The 13,859-nt window shown below is 43.9% G+C and overlaps 2 protein-coding genes across 2 annotated transcripts; one reads left to right on the top strand and one right to left on the bottom strand.

The window, feature by feature from the left end:
* Positions 1 to 416: 416 nt before the first annotated feature.
* Positions 417 to 6,895, bottom strand: rnaseh1 (ribonuclease H1). Its single transcript, XM_080513547.1, has 8 exons — positions 6,486 to 6,895; positions 5,504 to 5,628; positions 5,204 to 5,386; positions 4,024 to 4,123; positions 3,891 to 3,945; positions 2,840 to 2,924; positions 2,411 to 2,535; positions 417 to 686 (listed from the first exon to the last, which is right to left on the bottom strand). Exons 1-8 carry the CDS (start codon positions 6,677 to 6,679, stop codon positions 564 to 566), a joined length of 990 nt encoding a protein of 329 aa, XP_080369673.1. The 5' UTR covers positions 6,680 to 6,895; the 3' UTR covers positions 417 to 563.
* Positions 6,896 to 7,230: 335 nt separating this feature from the next.
* On the top strand, positions 7,231 to 12,671 carry rps7 (ribosomal protein S7). The gene is made up of 7 exons (XM_080513615.1): positions 7,231 to 7,255; positions 7,868 to 7,953; positions 8,437 to 8,508; positions 8,861 to 9,004; positions 9,919 to 9,983; positions 11,352 to 11,502; positions 12,561 to 12,671. Exons 2-7 carry the CDS (start codon positions 7,879 to 7,881, stop codon positions 12,636 to 12,638), a joined length of 585 nt encoding a protein of 194 aa, XP_080369741.1. The 5' UTR covers positions 7,231 to 7,255; positions 7,868 to 7,878; the 3' UTR covers positions 12,639 to 12,671.
* Positions 12,672 to 13,859: the final 1,188 nt, after the last annotated feature.

Below are 13,859 nucleotides of genomic sequence, written 5' to 3'. Positions count from 1 at the left end.
CATTCTAAAAGTAGGTTTATTAGTTGGAAATAAAATATGTAATTTTGCTGCATTTACCTTCATTTACAGAGTCACCAATGTGCTGATACTCATCTGAACAAATCTCACGCTTTCCCTTTAACATGACACCAGAATAATCTAAATACAACATGTGGTTCCACAGATATAATCTATTTGTTTTGGGTTTGTAATTTTTCAAGCAGAAACCTGAAAGAGGCTGGAGACGATGGGGTGGAAGCAGTTAAATATTGGATTTTGTCTTATTTTTTTTTTCATTTTTGAGTATAAATCAGGAAAACTAGAATGAAAAGATGTAAAACTGTAAGTTGTGGCAGCTTCAGGCCATTTATGAAAGTTGTTTCTGATAAAAATGCCCTGGAGTGGCTCCATCACACCATCAACACATTCTTCCAACAACAGATAAAACTTTATTCAGAATGAAAACACAACTTAACAGAAAAACTGCCCAACACACCGTCTTCGGTCCGAATTGGTTCACTATACAAAAAAAAAACAAAAAACCCTCAGGCTGATGAAGTGAACAGTCCTGCAGGATTCCTCCTTTAAAAGTCCTCGTCTTCGCCGTCGTCTTCATCCTGTTTGATGTCGGGCTTCGCTGCTCCTTCCCGTGACAGCCTGTCGGCCTCCTCGTTGCCTCTGTAGCCGGCGTGGCCGGGAATGTGCAGCTGGAGGAGCAGACAGTCACTGTGACACAAACTCTTCCTGCTGTTAAAAAGCTTTGTTCAGGCCGGTCACTGGCCTGCCTTGCTCATGGTGGAACTGAACCCAACGTTATTCCTTCTCTCAGAGACCAGAGTGGTGTGAGACGTCTGAAACCGAAGACCTCTAGAGCTCTGAATGCACATCTTCTCCTAATAATAGAACATTTCTTAATAAGATTAAATGACCATCTCTATCAGATGAACAGAAAACAGATTTATGCCAGCGAGGAAGTTTGACAAGCCACACGCAGTGTTAAAGGGAAGGTAAAGCCCCGGACCACCAGTTTAATCATTCATTTAGCCAGGATTGAGTTGGCCCCCTTGCTGATATGCGTTTGGATTCCTGTCTCCCCCCTTCATTAAATACTGCTAATATTTCCATTATCCTGACGAAGGCTCAGCTCCTACAGACCCACCAGCCTCAGTGCTGTCAAGACTTCTAGCTACGCGCCTGGAGAAATGACTCCCCATGCTGATACATTCTGATGAGACTGGCTTTGTTTATGAACGCTTTCCATCTGGAAAACTAAGAAGGCTGTTGAATATGATAGAATGTACCTCACAACAGTAAAAGAAGGCGCTGGCCCTCTCTTTAGGTGCAGAAAAGGCCTTGGTAGGGTTGAGTGGGGTTACTTCTTCGCAGTTTTGGGACGGTTGGGGTTTGGGAGGGACCTCCTTCACTGGATCCAAACTATACATCATTCACCTAAAGCAGATGTCATAACTAATGGGCGGCATTCTGAACCTGAACCCTTCCCTATGTGAAGGGGAACCCGCTTCTCTGTGCCCTCGTATCGGAACCTTCAGCTGAAACTATTCCACTGCATCCTGATGTAACAGGAATAACGACGGAGCTCAACATTGTCGTGTACGAGGATGATATTCTCATGTTGTCATCCTCCCCTCACCCATCCATTTCATTAACTACGGACATTTTTTATGAATTCACTAATTCAGTAACATATCTTTTTACATTTTGACCCGAGACAACAAAATGGAAAGTGACTGTACGAAGCATGCTATGAGACGCTCCACACAACTTCTTTATAATGAAGCCAGACTTTTGGTTCTTCAGCAACTAAAAAACAAACTACATACTACTGTAAATGAAAGCTGGGGTTTTTTACCATAAAATGAGCCTTTTAATGGCTTCATGTGAAAGAGACTTTAATCAGCGTGTGTTTACGTAGGTTGCCATGGAAACGGCTGTAGAGCTGCGTTCTATCATTCTACACCTCCATTCCTCCTGATGCTGAAGCTTTTGATTCAGACACGTCCAGAAATATAGTGAAAGGAGCAGAAATTCACTATGTAATGTTAAAATGTTGAACAATAAGCCCTAAGCTCATTCATTTATGGTAAAGAGGGAGACATGAGAATTAGATCCTCTCTTTTTGGACCAGGGTGAGTTTAACATGTATTTCACATGCTTTGGTTAGAAAACAGCAGTATCTACTGTGCTCCACATCATCTCATCTCAAAGCTCCAGAACAGCAAATATGACGGGATGGATTTCCCGTCATATTTTTCATTGGTATACTTTTATTATTCTGTGAAATATCTTCTTAATGAAATTGAGGGACTGAACTCTAAATATCTTAAGTAACAGGCTAGAATAAAAAGATTTTGGGTTTATAATCAAACAAACTGATGGAAAGTCCAAGACAGTGTTTAGTATTTAGATTTACCCAGACGACGTCCAGCTCCGAGTTGAGTGTGTCCAGCTTCATGAAATCGTCCTTGCTGACGACCGGACCGCCGCTCTGCAGCTTCCAGCCATTCTGCTTCCAGTTCTTCACCCACTTGGTCACTCCTGCAGGAAGCCACACAAAGGAAACGTCAGCAGAAGAAAATCTCACCTTTAATGATTCAAACTGCTTCTGTAAACCTCCTTTACTGGTTCAGAACTTCAAACTTAAAATGTCTGAAGGATGTTCCGACCTTTACACTTTTATACATCTCGGGGTACAAGCTGCTCAAAATGTGGCGTCAATAGGAATCACGTTGTTTTTAATTACCCTCACACATGAGCAGGAGAATTTACTCTGATGACTATTTTGTATTTCATAAATGCGACCGGCTTCCTGCGCCACAGTTTGGGCTGTGCGGTTTCTGACCGTTGATGGTGAACATGCTGTCGGTGTAGATGACCAGCTTCTTCACGTTGTTCTCCTGAGCTTGTTGCAGTGCTTTGGACGCAGCCTGGTCCAAAGAAAAACAGTCGAAAGAATACGAATCACAACAAAATCCACGTGCTTTTCCTTAAATACCTCAGTGTGCCTCATTAAATTATTCTATCTCCACTTTGCACTGAACTACGCCTGACTGATGACCAAGACGGCTGCTAATGCTTCATCTGTCTTGTGTTTTGTGTGATTTTGTGTTTTTCATGTTGTTAACCATATTGTTTTTTACATTCGAGTTACTGCGCGCGCACACACACACACACACGCTCGCACAAAACATGGCCATTCAAAGGACAATTCACAAAGTTGAAGTTGAAGTAAAAGACTGTAGTAAATCTGGATGGAATGACAGAAAATGTATTCGTTAGGAGTGTCTGGTATTTATATGAAACTTTGCTTATTGCTTGTAAAACGGTGATTACCACCAACTGGTACAAATGTAAACCTGCTGGCCTTAAACAATGGGTGGATGTAGTGAAAGGATGGTTTATGGTGGAAAAGAGCATTTTCTATCCAAGAAGCAGAACTGACGTTTTTGAAAAATGGAAAAAAATGGAATAGTTTTAGCTGAGAGGACGAGGACGTTGCACAACTGTGGACATTTAATGTAATGTGAATACATGTGTAACCCTGCTGTGTTCTGCTTGTTCTATATGATGTCAAACATGTGAAATCAATGTTGTTGTTTTTTACTTTTACCATTTTCTTGGCAGCCTGGTCCTGGTTGGAGCCTCTTGCGGCCCAGTTTTGGTCCACGGGACTTATGTTTGACACCCCAGGTTTAAAACCTCTGCTTGTTTGGATCTTTCCAAGTGAGAAAGATGTTTCTTTGTAGAATTGTTTGTTTATTTTTTCCCCCTCTGTGGGCTCTTATATCTTAAGCCTCTCCTGAAAACGAACGTTCCACTTGAAGGAGCGACGCTCTCCAGTGGACGTCCTTCCCCACCATAAAGACTCTTCCAGATGTGAAGCCGTTTCTCACTTGTATCTCAGCGCGTTGGTTGGTCTGCCTCCCCGTGAGTCGCTCTGCAACGTTACTGGAAAGACAGGCGGACGATGTTAGAGTCAGTTTTCCTGGGACGGTGCGAGTGTCGGGTGGGAAGGCGTCCCCTCACAGCGGGTGGTTGCAGCCCCAGTACACGCCGATGCCGGCTCGGGCTCGTTTCCGTCCATTGGAGGTACAGCAGCCGTCGGTGTAGACCACCACAGCGTCGCCTGAGCGGAGGGGGAGAAGCTCTGTTATCCATTAGCGGTACAGAGCGCGTTATACTGGCACCTACATAGTGAACTGATCTGAAGATTACCAATCAATCATTATTCACATCAGTTAGCCACTGATGGAGCCTACCTGGGGGCTTCTCAAAGACACAGGGTAACGACACACCACTGTATTAATGAAGCCAATAAATAGCATTCATACATGGAAAGTATTTAACCAAGCAGCATGAAATGAACATACATTGTTGTAGTTTACAATTTGTCAAACACATTTTGGTTCATGAGCCACATTCTGCCCAATTTCATCCTGAGTGGGCCGGACTGGTGAAATAGTGCAATAATAACCTTTAAATTCTAACTTTAAGGATTTTTTCTGTTGTGGCTCAGAAGTGATGAAAATGCTGATGTTGTCACAAAGAATCAGGACAGAAAATCACCACAATCTCAACATGAAGACCATTTTAATGAAACTTTCAGGTGAACAATGTCCCAAAACTTCTCCTCAAGCGGTTACAGTCTGGGTGTTTTTACAAACTCACTCTGACAGCGCGGCTTCGAGGCTAATGCTGGTTAAGCTAGCTTTCCTAGCAGCGTCGCTGATATCTCAGCTCGGGTCTCAGACTCCCGTTTTCAAGCTGTTCAAAGTGAAAACGCATCATTCCTGCAGTTTCTTTTCAGAAAACCTTTGCGTTAGGCATTTCCCCCGTTTCCAAGACGACGTAGCCTTTTGAAAGAGTTCCACCTTAGGAACTGTTTTTAACAGTTTGGCGTATTCACGTGAAAACTTTGTCGTGTAAAGAATCTCAGTGTTGTGTCGTGTCGTTACTCTTTAGAAATTAGTTTGAAAATCAAGGTTTTCTTTGAAATGTGTACAATGTGCTTGGTGGTTTGGCCGGACTGGAGCCTCTGTGGGCCACAAGCCTAACGTTCGACTCCCCTGCACTAGAATAGCCCATCATCAATTAAACAGCATATATGAGCTGTGAGGATAATGCAATACGCTGATGTTACAAATATTCACAAAGACAGACCCGAATGAGCTTGGTATAAGAATTTGTTGAAGCAACTGCATCTTACCCATGTACGTGAAGCCATCGGAGCTTTGTGATGTGGAGCTTTCTGAGGTTTTGACTCGTTTGGGAGGATTGGTCGCCTCCACCGTCTCTGAGAGATTCCTCTTCTTACCCAGAGGGATGTAATAAAGTGGCTCCGGACCTCGCTTGGGGAGCAGGTTGACGTCCGGCTCCACGCTTTCCGTCACTACAAACACACAAAAAAGAAGATTTGAGGTATTTTCCATTAGCAGAAAGCGGTGTTGCAGAATTAAACTTCTCAGATTGTTCAGAGCTTCTGGACGTTGATGCTTCAGCAGCTCACCTTTCTTCACCTCCGGCAGAGGAGGCAGCGTGACTCCTCTGATGAAGGCCCAGGCATCTCGCTCCGTTGCAAACTTCTTATAGACGGCAGACGGAAATTTGTCCACTTGGCTCTTACATTCGTCCCTAAATCACAAAGATCATAATCATGCCATTGGTGAAAGCCTTCACGTGGACATTCCCCACAGACTGAAACCTTCATGTTTCTTCTGGATGTCAGGAGTTCATAAGAGAAGCTTTGATAATCATAATGGAATTTTGAATTATTTCTTTTTACCAACATATGTAAAATTGCTAGCAGCAGAAATATGTCAAAGCTGACGGAGCCACCGCAGTGGTTGAAAAGTAGAGCTGAATGTCATCCACATAGCAGTGAAATTGAATATGATATTTATGAAAGATATGGCAGAGGGGGGGGATAGACAACGGAGTGAATGGGACCGAGGACAGTCTCCTGGGTGACACTGGAGGAGAGGGGAAATGGACTTGACTTCAAGGTTTTAATTGAATGAACGGAGTGTGAGACTTCTGTCCCCGTCCGTCTGCAACAAGTGGATTTATGTTTATTCAACTGAGCAAAGAAGCCATGCACCCTTCCAGAAGCAGAACCTCTCCATCGATACACCAACACTAACAACAACCGCAGAAAGTCAGGTGTCTTCCTGTAAGAAATCGTGTTTTTCTTGTCACTGTATTCTCTGTTTGCTCATGTGGAGTCGTCAGGTCTTTCAATGGAAAAGTGCCATGAAATGACTGTGTTGTGTTTGACCCTATACAAGGAGATTTAATGGAATTCTGCAGGTTGCTTCTCTCTCCCTGCAGTGACACACCTGACTGCAATGTCAAGCTCATTACTGACTTTCTGAAGAGCTTGACGAGGACATGAACATTTGTGTGTTAAGGCTGAAACATGCCAGGCACTCTTGGACCAGGGGTCTCCGGGGTTGAAGAGTAGATATATATATATAGCGTGAATTTCTCACCATGTCTTGTAGACTCCTGGTTTGAATCCCTTCCTGACTGCGTAGTAAAACTTCCCCTTGGCCATGTCCTGGTCTGTGAGGCTGCACAGGCTCCTCTGGACGTCTCTGAAAACACCAGTCAGTCTGAACGTCACTGTCCGCCCACGAACTGCTGAAAAACCGACGTGCCACGCATGGCGAAAGAGAAAGGTCATCAAATGTGTGGATTCCAGGCTGTTCACACCGGACAACCTTCGGTGAGGTTTGTTCGGTGGAGGAACACAACAGCAGGATCCACAACAGACACCCGGGGCCAGGAAGTGGCTAATTACGAGCCTCAAACGCTGTCCATACAAACATGACACCCGTCCGTGTAGTAGTCTGAGACCGAAGTTGTTCGTTTGAGTTGAATCTATCCCCACCGGCTTCTAATAAAACAAAAACGGAAACGTAAAGTCAAAACATGTAAATCGTCATCTAATTCTCGCGATATCTCCTGGCAGAGCGCGAAATCCCCATAACTCTCGCGATAACTAAACGAAAGCTAACGAAACTTGAGCTTAACATTGCTTTAGTCAACTTAATTTTTTTTTAGGATTTTAAGATCCACAAATATCAAGGGCACTACAAATAAAATGTATTCCTATTATATTATTAATTTGTCGCGATAACAAAACCGGAACTCTCGGAGAGATCATCCAACCCTCGCGTTACCTCCACGGGCGCTCGGGATTGGATTAGGCCAACTCTCGCGAGGTTTCCGGCCTCTTCCTTGGCCGTCGTTGACAGAGGTTAGTCGTGCACTTTCGAGCAGGACTGGCATTTTCGCTTTAAAAAGTGTTTTAATGTCACTAAATCGTAACGTTCGTGTACATTTGAACCATCCAAGGCTCTGATGGCTTAGATTAAATACTTTAAAGCCGCGGATGGCACGTAGATTATGAAAATCGGAGCGTGGTAAAGTGGTTTCTGTGAATGGGTGCTGACTGCTAGCAGGCCGTGCATGTGTTTCGCTAGCGTCTGTAACAGCGACCAGGAGAGCATGAGACTGTATATGTTCAGCTCCGATTGTCAGTTTCTGATATTTTGAGCTTTTTCGGGTTGGAATGGAGAGTCAAGCTGAATCGTGCCATGTTACTGTATGTAAAGCAAAGCGACTACACAGAGTCGCTCGCTAAAGTATCCATGCTAGCTTCACCTCGCTATTAGATGTTTTAAATGTTCTTTTGTTTTCTTCATCCTAAACTCTTTTACTTTACTTTGTACGTGTTTGGTAATGTGTGGGTATGTGTGAAACTCTGGAAGAGCAGGTATTAACTTGAGGTTTAAACGTAGCGTGCATGTACGATACTTACTACTTGATTGAATGTGTCTGAACTGCACGTTTTGTTTTTCCTCTACAGAGACAAAGGCCATGTTCAGTACAAGCGCCAAAATAGTGAAGCCTAATGGCGAAAAGCCAGACGAGTTCGAGTCTGGGATCTCCCAGGTAAGATATCCAGATGTTGAAACATCTGATCTGAGTGTCTTAGTTTTTGAAGGTGTGAATTGAAGGGAGATCAACTCGACTCCAGTTGAGGAGAGGTACCCATCGCCTCATCTGAACAGCATATTTCCTTGACTGGAAAGTGAAATAAGCTTAAGTTGCTGTCTTTGAATGGCGAGTTTCTTCATACTAATTTCTCGAGCAAGTGACAAACGTGTAGTGGGCACTTGCAATCCGTAGTGGGTTGGCTGCCTTTTGTAATATGATCACTGCTGAGGATGCTGTACATTCTAATTGAAGCTGTCCATTAATATAACTCTTCATATTCAATCTGTATTGGTTTAAAGGTAAAAGGTGCATTAGAGTAGTTTTTGGCCAGATTTGTGGTGTTATGGCTTGCTAACTGAAATTGCTCTTTGGAATTGTGTTGGTATCGATTTGAAATGTGTTGCAGTTTTCCAACTGATTGCACTTGTTTGTCTGCAGGCTCTTCTCGAGCTGGAGATGAACTCCGATCTGAAGGCTCAGCTGAGAGAACTCAACATCACTGCAGCAAAGGTGGGTGAAGTTGAAGATGAAAGTCTGGAGGTTTGCGATTCAATCTGACGTGGACATCCAGAAAGTTCCTGGCTCTGTCCTGGTGGCGTATGGGAGCGTAGCTGCAAGGCCGAGACGTACATTCCCGTTCCACGACGTCGAACACTAAGCTCCGTCCCCGGCGTCTCGCCGGCGAGGACGAGCGTCCTGCATATTCCTACAACTTCCCAGAGTCTCTGTGAGGCCGTGACTGGGGAGCTAAACCATGCAGTGCACACCTTTGTGACAGTCAATCGTGCAATTCATCAGCCTGTAGTGTTTTCAATGCATTTTTTGACCTGCAGTTTCATTCATTTTCACCGTTTCCTTTCAGGAAATCGAAGTCGGTGGCAGCAGAAAAGCCATCATCATCTTCGTTCCTGTTCCTCAGCTGAAGTCCTTCCAGAAGATCCAGGTGCGTCTGGTGAGGGAGCTGGAGAAGAAGTTCAGTGGGAAACATGTGGTGTTCATCGCACAGGTGAGTCCCACGGCTTTCAAAAGAAAACGTCTTGAACAAGAGGGAGGTGACGGGTCCTGCTGGTAGAGGAGAGTCTTCATCTAAATGCTGTCTTGTGTGATTCTGATATTCGAACGGTGTTGTCCAGGTTATTGTTGTTTCCCCTCAGTCAGTCGTTCAGTTTCTCTTTGGTCATAAATTTGTATACTCTGACGTGGACATCCAGAAAGTTCCTGGCTCTGTCCTGGTGGCGTATGGGAGCGTAGCTGCAAAGCTGAGACGTACATTCCCGTTCCACGACGTCGAACACTAAGCGCCGTCCCCGGCGTCTCGCCGGCGAGGACGAGCGTCCTGCATATTCCTACAACTTCCCAGAGTCTCTGTGAGGCCGTGACTGGGGAGCTAAACCATGCAGTGCACATTTTACTTCTGCTACACTGCAGCACCGCTAAGAATCATCAGATGTCAGGCTTTCTGTTCAAATGATTTCAACTTGACATCAGGTTTGATTTGAAGATGTTGGATTCTTTTGTGCAGCTCTTTCAGATGAAATCTCTCAATCATACAATGAATTGAAAAACTATATTTACTGATGTATAATATATACAGAATCCGTCCCCCCCACCCACCCCTCTGTGATGTCCTCAAATAAGCACAGCAATCAGGGACGACATGCTCTGGTGGAGCTGTAGAAGCTATACGACGGCCATAGACCTATACAACTATTTCTATAGAATTTCTGCATGCTGTCTTCTGTGTGTTTGATGAGTCAGAGCACCCCTCAAGGCCTGGCATGTGTACTGCATGCCCTGAAGCCTCGTCTTGAGTCGAGTTCATGGTGACGTGTGGACGGAATTCTTTTTGACAACCTTGGTCTGTGTTGTGTTTTTTGAGTCCGGGATGGGGATTAATTACTTGGTTTTGTTGGTTTTCAGAGGAGGATTTTGCCCAAGCCCACCAGGAAAAGCCGCACAAAGAATAAGCAGAAGCGTCCCAGAAGGTGAGTGTTGCCTCGATTTAGATCGGCCAGTTTATCACGAAACTGCACAACAAAGACAAGCGTTACAGTTTACATTTAAAATGTAGTCACTGCTCTTTAACTGGTCTGGCTACTTGACATGAAATTGGTCTGTGGCCCCTTAATAAGATGTTTGACACCACTTGTTAAGATTATATGCTGGTTCTCAACATTTGTATCCAATACTGGTGAAAGCTTTTTTCTTGTTTCAGTGAAATGTCTGTCTTTGAGCTTTGTTATTAAGTGTTTTTGAGGCGAGACAAGCTGACAGATATTTAACTCTTTCTGGGCAGTCATGAATCTATGTAAACTCTGACGTGGACATCCAGAAAGTTCCTGGCTCTGTCCTGGTGGCGTATGGGAGCGTAGCTGCAAAGCCGAGACGTACATTCCCGTTCCACGACGTCGAACACTAAGCTCCGTCCCCGGCGTCTCGCTGGCGAGGACGAGCGTCCTGCATATTCCTACAACTTCCCAGAGTCTCTGTGAGGCCGTGACTGGGGAGCTAAACCATGCAGTGCACATCCTCTTACTGCTATGTAGTGTACTTGACACCTGATACTGTCGGGGTTTGTTTTGTAAATAATTATATTTCATATAATGAGCGGCTCCCTCTACAATTGTACAACAGTCTTCGGTTTGTTTTATTGAAGTCCTGTTTTCATGACATCGGAGCTCAGAGCCACTGAAAATACTCACTGTCCCCATGGGGGGTCTCTGCTTCTGTACCTGCACCCCACGGCCATAGGAAAGGTGGTGCACATGCTCAGTAGATGGACTATCAGGCCAGAGTGTCACGACTCCCAGCCCATGTTCTCCTGGACTTGATACTTTTATTCATAAAAACTTTAGTAAAAAGTTGGATCATGATTACGGTGATTGTCAAAATCAAACTATTGTGATGGTCAGTGGTGGATTAGGGGTTAAAGAAACAAGCTGAACATCATTTATTGGAATCACTGATGTGTTGCTAGTTTTAGTCCTCGTGATACAACATTTGACCAAAACTGGAAAAGCATCTGCTATAAAACTTTTAACAAAAAAAACCAGGTTGCACAATTTTATATTGGATTGAAAATGTCTAGAAAGGAGTCTAAAATGAAGCCCCACTGACATGTTTAAGACTGAAAACGTCTCTCTTGGGTGTAATCAATGGTGCTCAGATAACTTTAAACACACCGTCTCCATGGGAACGGAGAAATGCAACTTTACACAAACGCTATACCGACGCTGGACATGCTCATGCACATGTAGGCAACAGCACCCGCTAGTGGCCCAACATTTTAGCTCCTGCTGTTCCAATGTCAACATGAAACGTTCCTGAAACTTTGTGTTGACCTCCTCCCTCAGCCGAACTCTGACCTCGGTCCACGACGCCATCTTGGAGGACCTGGTGTTCCCCAGCGAGATCGTTGGTAAGAGGATCAAGGTGAAGCTGGACAGCAGCAGGCTCATCAAGGTGCACCTGGACAAGGCGCAGCAGAACAACGTCGAACACAAAGTAAGAAAAACAAAGGGTTTCCTGTTAAACTGTGGAGGTCTCCGACGTGGACATCCAGAAAGTTCCTGGCTCTGTCCTGGTGGCGTATGGGAGCGTAGCTGCAAGGCCGAGACGTACATTCCCGTTCCACGACGTCGAACACTAAGCTCCGTCCCCGGCGTCTCGCCGGCGAGGACGAGCGTCCTGCATATTCCTACAACTTCCCAGAGTCTCTGTGAGGCCGTGACTGGGGAGCTAAACCATGCAGTGCACATCCTTACTACTGCCAGTGAGTCTCACTGGATTAGAACTTGTTCACTTGTAGTTTGCTGTTAACTTTAAAGAAGAATACAGAATCATCAAGAATAAATTCAAGCTGATGAAAGGAAATATGTTCTTCCTGGAGGGTTTGTTTGGGTTGTGTTTTTCCATGAGCAGAAATAAACCATTCATCTGTTGTTAAATAGAGATGTAGACAATAATATACACTATTGAACCTCTAAACCACTTTATAACTAGATTTTAGAAACTATTAAGTCTGGTGTGTCCATGAGTATTTCTCAATCTGGTTGAGTGATGAGGAATCAATTGAGGTTTTTAAAAATACATTTGGAAAGTATTGGCATTAGTGTATAAACATACACGTTTAAAAGTACAGAATTTGTGTGCACAGGCAATAAAAGAAGAATGTAGATTACCATTTCAATTTTCCCACTCAGTCACTCCTAACCTGATGGGGAAACACTCGCGTTATTGTTTCTGTATTGTTTGTTTTATCAAGTTATTCATATTTACTCTTAATTGCTGCTGCAACAAAGCACATTTAACCGTTATGGGACAAATAAAGGAATATCTTGGATCATTTACCTTAAAATTCTTGTAAAAAGTCAAAAATATGTGATGTAAATATAAGACATTGGTTCATTTAGACATTAATTATGAACAAATTTAATTCCCACAGTTGGATAATGAGCAGTCGTGTTTTGGATTTTATGAGTCAGGTGTCTGTTAAAGATGAATAATTGGACTAAAAGTTGCTCAGTGCTCAGATTTGATGCTCTGCTCTGTTTGCCTCGCAGGTGGAAACCTTCTCTGGCGTCTACAAGAAGCTCACAGGCAAAGACGTCGTGTTTGAATTCCCAGAATTCCAGCTGTAAATGCAGACGACAAAATAAATTTGTTTACTGTCACTCTTCTTGTTTGTCTTTTATTTTATTGTGTGAGAATGTGGAGGGAATCAAGCTGCTTCGTCTCCTTGTTTGGCCTCTGGCATCGGACGTTTCCATTTTCTACACCGTAATCTGGATTAGCTTCATTACATTGATACTGAGGGTGAAACATCAAGCCTGTGAACCCGCCGGAGGCTCCAAACCACTGAATGGAAAGGTTTCAAAGAAAACGGATATTTTTAACACATTTAAGTAGTGAACACAAAACAGACCTGGGGTCCGTTTCACAAAGCAGGTTTACTGACAACGCCAAGTCAATTAACCCCGAGTTGAGGGAAATGTGGTGTTTTCCGTTTCACAGCAGGAGGTAACTCCAACCAGAGGAAGAGGGGGAACTCCAGCCTGTTTCACAGAGAGGGGTAACGTCAACTCTGTCAGTTACCATGGCAACAGACGCTCTAGAACTAACCTGGTCGGGAGCAGGTTTTTGTCAATGAACCCGGAGTTTTTCTCTGGTTCCGCCCCCTTTCAGATTTCATTTCCTCATTCAGCGGGGAAGTTTTGGCAAAACAGTTCTGCACTGCCTTATTCCAGAGGCAAATTAGACGTGAACTTTTTGATAATGATCCAGTTGAGTTACTTCACCGAGAATTTAATGTTGGCAGACAGATCATCATCAGACCATAGATGTACTGGTGTTTCCAGACACCTTCCTTTTTGAGCGGTACGTTTTACTGCAGAGACCATTATGTACATCCACAGTTTAATCAGTACGTACATTAGCAACATCACCAGCTGAGCCTTGCCCTGACGTCATAGCAGACATTGTGTGTTGCGCTGCGTTTCCTCACAAAAGGCAGTTTTCTGTACAATATTGGAGACGCAGAGCACCTGAGTAAGGCCACTGTATGCAGCCAATCAGAAAGGTGTGCCTGGCCCTTAAAAGGTTTTTAGCAACCTTTGTTTTCCCTGGAGAGAAACTTCAAGAGTCATCAAGGAGGAGTTCCACAGGATTGCAGGTGAAGGATGAGATCCAGTAAATAAATATTAAATAACATTGTGTTAATGATATTGTGGTGCAATCTTAGAGTGGGATTAGTAATTTTCCTGTCTTTCAGGATTCCTAAATGTGATAGGCTGCATCGATGGAACGCACATCCCATCAAAGCTCCTTCTCACAATGAAGCAGATTTTGAGAACAGGAAGTCC

The sequence above is a fragment of the Blennius ocellaris genome, assembly GCF_963422515.1.
Source record: "Blennius ocellaris genome assembly, chromosome: 18".
NCBI classification, from domain to species: domain Eukaryota; kingdom Metazoa; phylum Chordata; class Actinopteri; order Blenniiformes; family Blenniidae; genus Blennius; species Blennius ocellaris.
This window is presented reverse-complemented; position numbering and strand designations above follow the sequence as displayed.